The 13,802-nt window shown below is 41.4% G+C and overlaps 1 protein-coding gene across 2 annotated transcripts in view; it reads right to left on the reverse strand.

The window, feature by feature from the left end:
• Window positions 1-310: 310 nt before the first annotated feature.
• Window positions 311-13,802, reverse strand: part of LOC144807604 (uncharacterized) — a 272,324-nt gene continuing 258,832 nt past the window's right edge. Inside the window, exons 5-7 of one of the 2 annotated variants that reach the window (XM_078673241.1) lie at window positions 10,255-10,331; window positions 9,373-9,431; window positions 311-6,031 (exon numbers count right to left, since the gene is read on the reverse strand). In XM_078673241.1, coding sequence (XP_078529367.1) covers window positions 3,277-4,683 — 1,407 coding nt within the window. In that variant the 5' untranslated portion in view covers window positions 4,684-6,031; window positions 9,373-9,431; window positions 10,255-10,331 and the 3' untranslated portion in view covers window positions 311-3,276. The remainder of the gene's footprint in view (window positions 6,032-9,372; window positions 9,432-10,254; window positions 10,332-13,802) is intronic. The other variant, XM_078673242.1, reaches the window with a different exon arrangement.

Consider the following 13,802-nt stretch of genomic DNA (forward strand, 5'->3'; position numbering starts at 1 on the left):
TCCGTCCACAAACGCCAAAGTTATTAGACATAGAATTTTCAAAAAACCCATAGAGAAAAAATCCTAACTATATATACCTACTGGCGACCGCCAGTAGGTAATATATATATATGAGAATGAAGCTATATAAAGAGAATGAAGCTATATCAAATCAATACCTTTAAACAAGCTAGTAGTAAAATACATATTTAGTTAAAAACATTTAGTTTTTTTTCAATGTGAAGCATAAACTGAAACTCTGGAATACAAAACAAAGAGTTCCAAGATGTTCGGAATTACAGTGGTAGGATCAATAATGACCAACAAAAAGTTATCAGTGTCTCATTTAATTACCCCACATATTATAACTTAATTTACATAAGATTTATGGATGAAACAAAGCAAGAATTCAGCACCTAGTATGGATGCAGGAGGGGCAAATACACAACACAACTTAGTTCCTCTTGCTATAACAGTTGGGAAAACTGTGTCAAAGTGAAATAAATTGCTTTAAATAAAAATGTATAATTAACATTTTCTGCAACCTGTGCAAAAATACTCATAAATGATGAAAATGAACCAGCCTAGACTTATACATTACACATGGGTCTAGTGCAGCTTTTCTCAAACTGTGGCTCGGTACCCACTGGTGAGTCTGAGCCGATAATTGGTAAGTCGCGAAAGTTCTGATCTATATGTAAGTCATATTTAAAATGATTAGCCCAGGTTGTGCACTAGTGCAAAAGTGCTGAACAATACACCTAAGATAAGTTTTAAAACAAACATTTACAAGTATTCGCAAGAAAAATTCTAGGTACACCTTCCAGTATTAGTTGCTGCAGGTATTTTACTTCACAAAGCCATTTCAAAACAGACTGTGATCACTATACATGATAGACAACCATTCGACATGTGTATGACTTTGTCATAAATTGAGAAATATATATGTGACCAAACTACTAGAGCTGCCGATTTTGGTTCTGGGGAACCTGGTTTGTGTCCTGGTGTCGACTCAAGGTCCTTTAATTCTGGGCAAATTACTTAATCTTCCGTGTTTATGATAAAACTAATCTGACCTTCTGTAGTGTAATCTGGTGCTCATGTCAAGTGCTCCAATGCACTTGGGCCGTGTTCACACAAGACAAAACTATAAAATATACACATATATATGGAGTCTAACTGCATCACAAAGCCTCATTTTAACACAAAACTAGCTATTAGGTCTTACCCCATACTCTGCCGCCAAAGGGGTTTCTCAAATTTCCTAAAATCATTGGTATCAACCCCAACATTTTCAGAAGCCTTACAATTTTAGTGTATGGATGCCACAGGCCAGCACCCCACTTGGAATAGTGTTCCAGCTTCAGACTCCAGTGCAGTTCACCGTCTATGGGAAGATCATTATCTTGGCCACAGTCCGATATTGAAGGGCTAGGTCAAGGTCATGACATTTAGAAACAATCCATTAAAGCTAGGTGGGTCGCCAAAGTTTGTGGTATAAAAACGGTTGGGAAGCAGTGGTGTTACTGGATGATAATCTGGTCTCTAAATATAGAATTGATCATAAGAAAAACTGGCTCAGATCACTTTTAAAAGTGTATGGGTCCAATGCACTAAGAGACAGGTCACAAACAGTGGTTTCAAATTACAAACCAATATTTTGCAATTTGTTTATGATTTAATATCTTATGATAAGATTTCTGAGTGGAAATACAATGGGGCCCAAGGGGACAACTTTTCAAATCTGTTACCACTTCCCCTGAGGTCTGGGCAACTGATCAATGGCTTGCGACTAAAATGGCAGTCATAAACTATTGATACATATCATTTTGATTCAGAATGGATCGCAAAACCAATTTTGAGAATCAGAAAACAATTCCAACTTGTAAAATGGGTTTAATATATTGCACAAGTGGTGTGACTTTGTGATTAACGGATTTACACATGTTTGGAAAGCTGGGCCCCTATTTGCGAAAATTTTTGTCAGTATTGCTTAATAAAACAAAAAGGGCTGAAATGAATTGCATGTTTATGGTCTTAATCCTGGTTAGCTAGGACAATAATTGGTGCCTCAACAAAAGAACCCAAATAGTATCAATCTATTACTGAACAAACAATTGTCGCAAACATTCAACAGTGTGTGAAGAAAAACTTTATCAAACTCAATTGGAATACCGTCAGGCCCACGAGTTGGCCACTAGTCAGGAACACAGAGATTAAACTGTCTGTTGTCAGCATGCTAGTACTTGGAGAAGTTTTGTTTTTTGAACGTAATTTATTTTTCCTGATTTACAAGTTTTTTCTGTGCGCACAGTAACCATTTTATGTTCACGCCACTATTGTGAACAACCATTATTGGTCTCTCTTCTCCAACCAAGATGTAACAGCTCAATGCATAGCCGCTCAGTCATCTGCTACTTATCAGCATGGGATTGATTTCTTCAAATGATCCTGCTCTCTGAATGTTTAGTATGGAAATGCATTGTTTTTTTTCTCAATTAACTTACTGAGTTCCAATAAATCCCTTGTGTCCGGACGATGAGGCTTTAAGACGGAAAATAATTGGGCAGACTTTATTACTCTGAGCTATGACTTTTACTTTCACTCGGAGTAGCTACTAAATTGCTTTAAGAGTTTAATGTACCTTGTACTATATTCTTGTGCTCTCTTACAGGCATTTGTATTCTGGTCCAGTTTTCTTGCACGTTGCTTTTAATGTGTTGTTTCTTCTTTTTATCCTTGGACTGAAAAGTAGTTGTTCATCCTTTGCATTTTGTGACATGCCTCTGCAAGCGTAGAGCTACAGTTTGGTCTTGGTTATTGTTTTTTCTTCAGTGTAGGCTCTTTCGCAGTATAAAACAGTAGTTTTTTCACAGACGTATTTCCAGTTTTCAGGGCACTGATAAGGTACTTCGCTCGCATGGGCTCTTTCATGTAGTCAGACTGAAACTTTTGTGGCACTCAGAAAAGAGGCACAATTTAAGCCCAGTATGGCTTCTCTCATGCACAGAGAGAATGGATTGACAACAGAAGCTTTTCTGACTATCAGGGCTCTGATAGCATTTCTGTCCAGTGTGTTTTCCCTCATGCAGAGTGAGGTTGCCTTTCTGACTGAAGCTTTTCTGGCATTCAGAGCACTTATAAGCTTTTTCCCCAGAGTGTTTCCTTTTATGGCAAATGAGATTCACTCTCTGAATGAAGCTGTTCCAACAATCACAACACTTTTAAGGTTTTTCCCCGGTGTGAGTTCTCTCATGTCAAGCAAGCCAACCTTTAACACTAAAGCACATCTGGCATTCAGAGCAGTGGTATGGTTTCTTCCACAGCATGGGTTCTCTCATGTTCAGTTAGACTGACTTTAAACCTGAAATGTTTTTGACATTCAGAGCACTGATAAGGTTTCTGTCCATTGTGTTGTCTCTCATGTAGAATGAGACTGCCTTTCTGAAGGAAGCTTTTCTGGCATTCAGAGCACTTATAAGGTTTTTCCCCAGTGTGTTTTCTTTCATGGTAAGTGAGACTGACTCTATGACTGAAGCTTTTCTGGCATTCACAACACTTATAAGGTTTTTCCCCAGTGTGAGTTCTCTCATGTTCAGTAAGGCTACCTTTAATGCTGAAGCTTCTCTGGCATTCAGAGCATTGGTATGGTTTTTCCCCAGTGTGAGTTCTTTCATGTTGAGCAAGGCAAACTTTAAGCCTGAAGCTTTTCTGGCACTCAGAGCACTGATAAGGTTTCTGTCCAGTGTGTTTTGTCTCATGTTGAGTTAGACTGCCTTTCTGACGGAAGGTTTTCTGGCATTCAGAGCACTTATAAGGTTTTTCCCCAGTGTGAGTTCTCTCATGTCGAGTGAGAGTGTCTTTAAGTTTGAAGCTTTTCTGGCATTCAGGGCACTGATAAGGTTTCTGCATACTGTGTTGTCTCTCATGTCGAGTGAGACTGATTATCTGACTGAAGCTTTTCTGGCATTCAGAACACTTATAAGGTTTTTCATCAGTGTGAGTTCTCTCATGTTGAGTAAGGTGCGCTTTAACACTGAAGCTTCTCTGGCATTCAGAGCACTGGTAAGGTTTTTCCCCAGTGTGAGTTCTCTCATGTCGAGTGAGAGTGTCTTTAAGTTTGAAGCTTTTCTGGCATTCAGGGCACTGATAAGGTTTCTGCATACTGTGTTGTCTCTCATGTCGAGTGAGACTGAATATCTGACTGAAGCTTTTCTGGCATTCAGAACACTTATAAGGTTTTTCATCAGTGTGAGTTCTCTCATGTTGAGTAAGGTGCGCTTTAACACTGAAGCTTCTCTGGCATTCAGAGCACTGGTATGGTTTTTCCCCAGTGTGAGTTCTCTCATGTCGAGTGAGACTGCATCTCTGACTGAAGCTTTTCTGGCATTCAGAGCACTGATAAGGTTTTTCCCCAGTGTGTATTCTCTCATGTTTAATGAGACTGACTTTCTTACTGAAGCTTTTGTGGCATTCAGAGCACTGATAAGGTTTTTCCCCAGTGTGTATTCTCTCATGGTTAATGAGACTGCCTTTCCTATTGAAGCTTTTGTGGCATTCAGAGCACCCATAGGGTTTCGCCCCAGTGTGAGTTCTCTTGTGTTCAGTGAGACTGCGTTTGTGCCTGAAAGTTCTCTTGCATTCAGAGCACTGGTATGGTTTTTGCCCCTCATGTGTTCTCTCATGCTGAGTGAGAGAATTCATAACAAACACGGTTCTGGTAATCTGAGAACTGTAAAGGTTTCCCCCTATTTGTGCTCTTGCATGTTAAGAAAGGTTTTTTACAAATAAAGCTTTTTTGACATTCAGATTAGTTAAAGGATGTATCCAGTATTAATTCTCTTTAGTGAATCAGATTTCTGCCAAAAGAGTTTCTGACATTTAGAGTAATTGTAAGGTTTTTCCTTAGTGTATACTATCTTGGCGAGAAAATGTCATCCTCACATTTTGAGCACTTAAAAGATTTCTTTCTTGGGTTATTGTCTCCAGGTTAGTTTTTTCTTGAGTACACAGCAGATTAAGTCTTTACCCGATTTCAAAATCCGGACGTTTAAATAATTGTTAGCCGAAACCTCTCAATGTGCTTCACGTGTTATTCTTAACACTTGTATTGAGTCTACTAGAAAATCTATCTAGACTTGTAGTGTTGTGACCTCTTTAAGCAAATTAGGCTAATCTATTGAACCTTTCAAAATTTCTCTCATGGAGATATGGTCTCCATGTTATGTCTATATGAAGCATGTCCGGCAGAGTTAGGTTCACTTTTTGACTGGAGCTTTACTAACATTTATTTGGCAGGTTATAAAACACTGACAAAGTTATTATCTTGATTTAGTGTAGGCTATTCATGTGCAAAGGAAGGAAGATTACATTACACATTTCTCGGTAGCAGAATATTGTTTCTCTTCAATGCCCAGTGTGTGGTCTCCAGAGCAGTGGCTAGCACCTGAGCACTGGTGGTGTCACATTTCAATGTTTAGCATGGCTGAAACAAACTTTGGCAAACTTCATTGCTTTTGCTAGAAACTGGAAAGGACCTTTTACAATGACTTTCTTTGTACTTTCTTTTCCACCAGGTGTGTTTCTTTTGTACCAGGGATTTCTTTACTTCTTCCGACTAAAGAGTGTTCACTACCGTTGAGGTGATTGGTCTTTCTGACAAGAATTCTCAAGTTCTATGCACGGATATGACTTGGTTTTTCTCCAGGGCTTTCCTTATGTAGACTGAGTTTACAAAAGAGGTTATTTTCAGTCGACCTGTCTGGACATTAATTTACTCATTTTCATTTCTGGAGCTGTATAACCCTAATAACCCACGTTTGCGATAAAAGAAATTGTTGTTCAGCAATGTATAATGAATGCTTAGAATTAGTGATATCAATTTCACTTTCAGTAGGGTTCTCTACTTCTGTTTCCTCCTCGGCTTCTTGGTACTGTTTAGTTATTGGGGCTCTGAGACATTTTCACCTCTTCAACATAAACCTCTTCAGTGTGGTGATTTTCGCTTCATGTTATTAAATTACGCTTCCCTTTTTAATCATACTTCAGTGACCTGCAAAATAAAAATGGGAGTTTGTTACTGCATGTAAATGAGCAGAAATATACAATATCTATGAGCATATTCAATGCAGAGCGGTAGCCTTTTGAGATGTGAGAAGGGAAGTCAGACTCGAAGTTGAATTTCAGGTTTGGCTGTAAGTACTGTGCATCAAAGTGAAAAAAGGAGCTGAAGGACGCTCAAACACAAGTTTTACAAGAGATTACTTCTAAAGTTGTGGGGTTTGTATGTGGAAACTAAATGTACATATATGTTGTAAATAAATAAAACAAGCATCCAGAGGCAGTCAGTATTCCCAAGATATCATACATACTGTTGGGTCTTTAATCATATGACTTGCATAGTGATGTAGGCGGCTTCTAATTCATGGAATCTGTATGTCTGAATTGACTAGGCAGCTGCTGATTCACTCGAGCAATGCTGATCGCATACATGAATGCTCACAAAATATTTCAAGTTTACCTCATGTGGACAGCATTCTTTCATATACCACCAAGCACATATGGAAAATCTCAAATGGCTAATTTCTTAGCCAACTGATCTGAAATGTCCTTGTAGTAAACACATCACCATCAAACCAATAAACTGGGATCCACCCTTGGGTAGACATTGAATCTGCTCTGATCTCCAACGTGGCCGACCGCACAACCACAGTTTGGAAGAATGATACTCCTATACTTTTTCTACTGGGCTTATTTGCCATGTAAAGCACATTTTATCACAATGTCTTACCTCACTGACAACATGAGCATTACCTGGCTTTCTTTATTCATGTCAACATCATATCAACCTCAAAGCAGGAGGTATACCTCCAAAGAGCAATCATTGCTCTACTTTTCTCAAGGCCTACCTCAAACATTGCAACCGGGCGTGCTGCAGCCAAGCAGATGACACACCAATCCCTCTGAAACTGGGGAGTCTGAGCGGTCTGAATAGCTCAAGTCTAGATGAAAATGTTCAATGTATCGACCAATGGATGTGACTAGTGAAGTTAAACTCAACTCATCCACAACAGAGATCCTCACATGCAGACACTGGGAGAACTACCATCCTCTAGGTTGCTCAGACCTCAGGAAGTTAGAGTAACTCCTAAAAGATCGTGGATTTCCCAGGCTCTGCGAGTACACCAAATGATGAGAAGCACTTTTGATCCTATGTGAACCATAAGACTAATCTAACCTGAGCTAGGGTTCCCCCAGAAGGTCCAGGTGACCACCTATCATCCTTTCACGTCCTGATTTTCTGAACTGACTCTACTATGGAGCTTCACTCTCCCTATCAATAATGTTACAAAGTACTAAAAACACAGTGGTTATACAACTACTACCAGATCATCTATGGAAAGAAAATCTCTTCATTGCCTTCACATCCTTAGATGTTCATCTTTGCTGAGTCTCTGTTTAAAGCATAGAGGCACCTGTGACAAAGAATCATCCACCTTACAGGCTTAAAAGTTGTGTACAGAACACAACACTCCGGTCTACACTGGCGCCACAACTGATCGTCATTTACAAGAAGAATGCATGGGGTGAACCTCCGCTTCCCTACAGGCAGCTGAGCTCCGGATCTCATGTCCAAGAACCATCAACAACCACCTGTAATCCAGAAAGACAGTGAAAACTGCCACTTCGCAAAGTAAAACCATAAGGCTCGGCCTAATCAAATCTCAGGAAAAGGATGGAGAATGACAGCGCCTATGCTGCACACGCCAGATCCTGCAGGGCACGTGCCAGGGCTGTACTTTACCCATGAAGCTCACACGAAGCTGGGGTGCAGTCCATATACCTGCTCTGGAGCAAGCAGCTGGCAAGACCCAGGCCATCAACTGTGCTGATTTCTTTGAATGTTATGCTAAACAGTTTGTAACTAGATTAACCTCTTCTAGGGGAAAAGTAGAACTGCTGGGGTCTCCATGAACTTGACCACAGGGAAAATTTGTAATTACAGTTGTAATTACTGTACTTCTTTAGAGCTCAGTTGAAATGTAATTAAACTGCTTCCAAGAATGTGACCACTCAAAACTGATAAAAAATATGTGGTACAGTTAATCAAAATAATCATTTGAGAACAAAGTTAGGCTCAGCATCAAAAGGAACTTTTACGGAACGATTACAAATTTAATGGGTGGCAATGAACCCGGGGTTTATTCAACAGCGCAGTCTTAATGTCACAAAACGTGGTGACTTTTGCTACTACTCTGCAATTGATACCTGTAAATTACAAATTGTGTCTTCCATGGATCCAATATTTATCAATATTAAAATTGGCCTTATGAAGCATATTTGTAGTACATGCATTCAAGTGAAAATACAAATATTTATAGTGGTCATACAGACATTTTGCCGTAAGGACAAGTCTCATGTGTTACACTGACATTTTTCGATTAATTCTCGCTTTATTGCAAGGTTGGATTGAGCCGAGTGAAAAAGTTCTGCTGTCTCAGTGCTGGCACTACACTCTCAGCCAATGTGAAGAGAGATTACTGTCAGTGGCTTATTCACCAGAGAGTGCCTGGTTCCAACTGGTACTGTCAGATCATTTGGCCGCTTCCTGCCTGTTATGAATTGGTCAGCATGGCAACGATCTGCTTCATGGAAGATCATTGCATGGTCCACCCGCCTGGACCTTGTTCTGCTAGTGGCTTTTTAGAAGAGGATATACTGATTCTAATAAATATCATGTGGCAGTGGGTTCCCCTAAATCTGCTCTGTTCTAGCGAGAACTATCAATCCCATAGGAGGAAACAGAACCAGTGAGACAGGTGGCAAATTTGAACATGGTTTAGTATTCAAGACACAGCGATAGTGACATCTGTGTCAACCCTTGCAGATATTCACGGAGAAGACACATCTTTGGTGACACTCGCAATTCTAACTGACGGACCTGGCCTTCTGGTAACCAGCCAGTAACCTTTAGCTCCTGAAAACAATCCTCAGCACTAGGAACCTGTGAGTCAGCAACTGAGAACTTGTGAGTCATTAATTCTTAGCATCTGAAGTTTTGTGAGTCAGCAATCCTTAGCATCTGATGGTCTGTGAGTCAGCAATCCTTAGCATCTGAAGGCTTGTGAGTCAGCAATCCTTAGCATCTGAAGGTTTGTGAGTCAGCAATCCTTAGCATCTGAAGGTTTGTGAGTCAGCAATCCTTAGCATTTGAAGGCTTGTGAGTCAGCAATCCTTAGCATCTGAAGGGTTGTAAGTCAGCAATCCTTAGCATCTGAAGGTTTGTGAGTCAGCCACCCTTCAGACAGTAGATCATATCTGAACAAGAAAAACATAAATAATGTCAGTGATTCTTTTTTTGCCATTTCCACTTCCCCATTAGATGCTACGTACCTTGCTTGTTATCCTGAAAGTATACCTCAGCTGACACTCCTAAAATCAGGCGTACCAATCTGCAGGAGAACAGATACTTTAGCCACACTCACACATGGATGATATTGAATTAACTGATAAACCTAAAAACAGCAAGAGGTAATCAATATAGTTTTGTGAAATTAGCAGAACTAAGAAACAACAAATGAAAGTTACAGCATACAACTTAAGATAGACAAGTGGCAAGGTCATAAGATTGCGCAAACATGTGTGTACCCAATTTATCTGAAACAGCTAATTCATAGAGGTGCTCCAAGGAGAAGATGTGGCCACCAAACACTCCAATAGGGAGCCAGGACTTCCGACACTAAATTATAAGATCCCCTGAACACCAAAATTAAGAGTTATTCAATGCCCTACAGTCCAATGTCCAGTGTAATCAGTAGTGCTTTATTTCATATTTCCACATGCATCCAGCAGTCTTGATAACCTTTGTAGCCAACTCGTGTTTCTTCAATATGGTATATCTACCATCAACTTCAGCAGGGCCTCTAGTAAACAGTAAAAACATACTTGAGCACATAATCTCATTCTCATGTAGTAATCAACCACTGTATCCCTGGTGCACAAAAGTGTGTGTTATTTCTTGAGATTAAAATTATAGTTAAGAACCGTGCAACCACAAACAAGAGAAACCATCAAAAGGAAAGAGTTTGAGTAGTGCGTCATTCAATACCAAAGAGAAGACACCTAGTGACCACTGAAGAGAACACCTGTGTTAGGAGAACAGTTATCCATAAACAGATTGTAAAAAGTGAATATTTAAATCAAATAGCAAAAGAAAGCCACACAACTACTCCTATTACTCAAAATAGTGACTAATGTTCAATTTATACCTCTTACCTAGGTGGAAGAAATAGCTCATTCCAAGGCAGACATCCTGTGCCTAAAGGTATCACAAGTATTCAGACATACAATATCTGAAATGAAAACCAACATTTTATATCTTATGATGTGTCTTATAAACTCACACTGTGCTCATATCCCAAATTCTCAAAGCTTTCCACATCATGTATGAAATGAAATGAATTTGTACTTGTAAAGCGCACTGATACTCCAACTGGGGTTTCCTGGCGCTGTACACATACCACTGTGGAACCCTTTTCCCTTTGAAATGTCCACTCCTGGGCACCCCCAAGGTGAAGCCAGGCATCCCAGCGCTGTTGGGGCCGTTGTGGGGATTAAGCCAGCTATTGCCCAGAGTTGCAGAGTGGGACCCATGATTAGAATAGGCACCGAGGCGAGAATTATCAGGTCCGAGGGCATTGAGCCCAAGACCCGCCGAGGCGGGAATTGAACCCTGGTGCTGGACCAGACCTCTGCATCAGGGTCTGACGCTCTAACCATTGAGCCACGCTTCTCCACTATATGTATAGGAGAGTTTCACAAAGAAACAAGATTTCCTGTAAAGAAAAACAAGCATTTGCAATGCATTCGGTCTCGCATTTGTGGAAGTTTGAATTTTTGACGTTGTAAATGATGTTGTTTTTTATTTATGTTTAGTTGTTTGGAGTGGAGTGGATGTATGTAGTTTGAAGTAGAATTATGTGATTTGAATTGGAATTGTTAGTTGTTGAATTGTGTGAGGTGGAATTCTGTGGTATGTAGTGTTATTTGTGTATTGTCAATATGTGGTAAGGTGAATAGATAGGGCTGAGAGCTGTATAAAATAGATAGAAAGTAAGAATGAGAGGGATAGGTAGTTTGTGTATGAAGGAAAACAATGAAAGGAGACAAAAGAAGGAATCAGTGAACGAGAAAGAGAGGGAGTATGAGGCGAAAAAGAGAGTGGGGTCGAGGTGATGTAAGTAATGAGGAGAAGGGAAGGAGGACAGGAGAAGAGAAAGGAGTGAAGTAAGAGAAGGAGAGAGGAATGAAGTGACTGTAAGCAAGTAATAGCTGATGAAGAGGAAGAACATAAGGCATTAGAGAGTGGATGTTGTGGAGAATAATGAGAGAGAAAAGAAGACTAGAGGATTGTATCATAGAAAGGCAGGAAGGGAGTGGAGGGGAGGCAGAAGGAGGCCAGCAATGCTGTGCGAAGTATGTGCGTCATACTATGATTTTTCTTTGCAACAAGTAGGCTGACATTATATCGAATCCCCTGTTCTGAATCTTACTTTCACAGAACTTAAGCCTAATTGTAATTTCATGCCATGTCTAAACCTTGTTTGTGAACTTCTTTTTTGAAGATCAGAGCCACAACATATAAACCAGCAGACATAGTGGGACTATAGAAACTGTAGAAGACACAAACAGATAGACAAATAAATATCCATAGAAAGTAGGTTCTCATCCACAAAGCAGGGAATTTAATTAATTTTTGCATTTAATGTATGTCCTACGTTTCCTAAACTTAGAAGTGATAGGTGAATACTTAGGAAGCGAGCAGCAATGCTGTGGCCGGCGTCATGTTAAATTGCAGCGCCTAGAGGAACTCAATAACGGCTGTGTTGGATTATGGGTATTTTGTGACATTAATTTGGGGTTGTTGTATGCAAGCCGTGCTCACTTCAAGGACACATAGGTGCAGTTCAGGAGTGCACAACAGGTGGTGCAGTGACAGGGCTGCAGCATTTAAAATGGTGGGCGCCCCAGAGTTGGTATTTACATTACGTATGAGTAGGGTCACTGAAAGTATGCGGCAGGGGAGGGCCAAGTTATGCGTTAGGTCTAACTAAATTAGGCACAGAGAAAAGGCAAATTCTGCAGCATAATGCGGCACATTTTGTGTCAGTATTACCTTACAACGTTGGAATTTTAACAGGTTAATATTACCTAATTTGTAACAATTTGACACCCCAAAACAGCGAGTTGAAGCACGCCTCGGGGCACTAACACGCTTTTGAGAGCAGCCGGAACCAGTGACAGCATCTTGACGAGAACGGGGTATTTTTTCTGAACTTTTGGCTGGTCCAGGGGAGAGGGGTGGGCTACTGCCTGCGATTGTGTTTGGAGAGCATAGCATACTCTGCAGGAAGTGGGTGCCATTGCATATTGTATGGTGCTGAGGTGAGATGGCACAATGGGGCGTGGGTAGAGGTGCAGCGGGCATTAGGTGATAGAAGCGAATATTGAGGAGGGAACGCGATGTTGTAGGTGTGTGGCAGATGCAGTGCTTTTATTGTTGAAGCACCAGGCATGGAGCTGCCCCAAAAGAACAGGGTGTGTTTTTGTGGGTTTGGATACAGTTAACCCAAATGTGGTAGCTGCTTATAAGCCTGAGAGCCCAGCAATCTTAGAAGGGGTGGACAGAAATAACAAGCAGCCTTGCTTCACAGGGAGCAGCACAAGCTTTACGAGCAGCCGGGCACCTCCTAGGGCCGGTTTTCATGTAGCAGGGACAGTGCAAACAGCCTGACTCCCCAAAAGGTGCCAAAGCGTAGGCATCATGGGCTCCTATACCAGTGTTCGCCAGAGCACGTACATTACAAGCAGCTGAGCTGTTTCAAGAGGTCAGCCTCTGCCACTTCAGCAGTGCCTGAACCCCTATGAACAGCATCTGCGCCTCCCCTCCTCTCCAATGAGCCGAGGCACAGGGGTGCGAGGGGAGCACAAGAACGCAGACCTCACACCGGAGCGAGACCTCCACTTTACAACTCTTCCCTCGGGCTTTGGACTCACTGGGCCGTCTTGCCAGCTGGCATGTTTGTTCTTATGCATCTTGTGCTCTGAATTGCATACCATGAAATGTAATGATGCTCAAATGCCTCGACGTTGGCACAATGAGAGCCCGAGTCAGCCTGGTCTTTGTTTTTTCCTTCCACTCCAAGAGGATCCCGCCCAGGGCTCTTCAAGATTTTCAGTAATTAGAGGTAAATATTCTCAATGACCTTCACCCCGAGCTTCAATGGTGGAAATTTGACAGTTTGTATTGCGTTGATTTTTAAACGCTTTTTAAATTTACAACATTGGTGTCCGGATTTTTTTCGAGTGGCGGCATTTACTTATTCTCAATGTTGGTACTGTGAAATGCTCAACACATGTTACTAAGTGTGCCTGACTGCTGTGTGACGTACTACCCGGACCAAGCTAAGTGTAAATCTGCGCTCCTCTCCTGTGTATGGTGGTAGTATTGCCCGATAAGGCCTCCCAGCCATATCATACAATACTGCCACCTCACATTGCACCAGCCGCCCCTCCTGCCAGAGCAACCCCAAAGCTCCCCTCCAAGGCACTTCAGCGCTTGTCCAAAGCCACCAACCCTGAGTGACCAGCACTACACCATCAACACATGGACAAGCCACGCAGCCCACATCCACTCCACCTCCGGTTCTAGCACCACAAACACCGTCCCCCATCCACTGAGACGTCATCCCTGGTAAGGAGGCAAAGCCATGTCCTGCGCTGCCATCGCACCTGCAAAGTGCCTAGTGCCTGCGACTAAACCC

The sequence above is a fragment of the Lissotriton helveticus genome, unplaced genomic scaffold (genome assembly GCF_964261635.1).
Source record: "Lissotriton helveticus unplaced genomic scaffold, aLisHel1.1 SCAFFOLD_404, whole genome shotgun sequence".
In the NCBI taxonomy this organism is placed as follows: domain Eukaryota; kingdom Metazoa; phylum Chordata; class Amphibia; order Caudata; family Salamandridae; genus Lissotriton; species Lissotriton helveticus.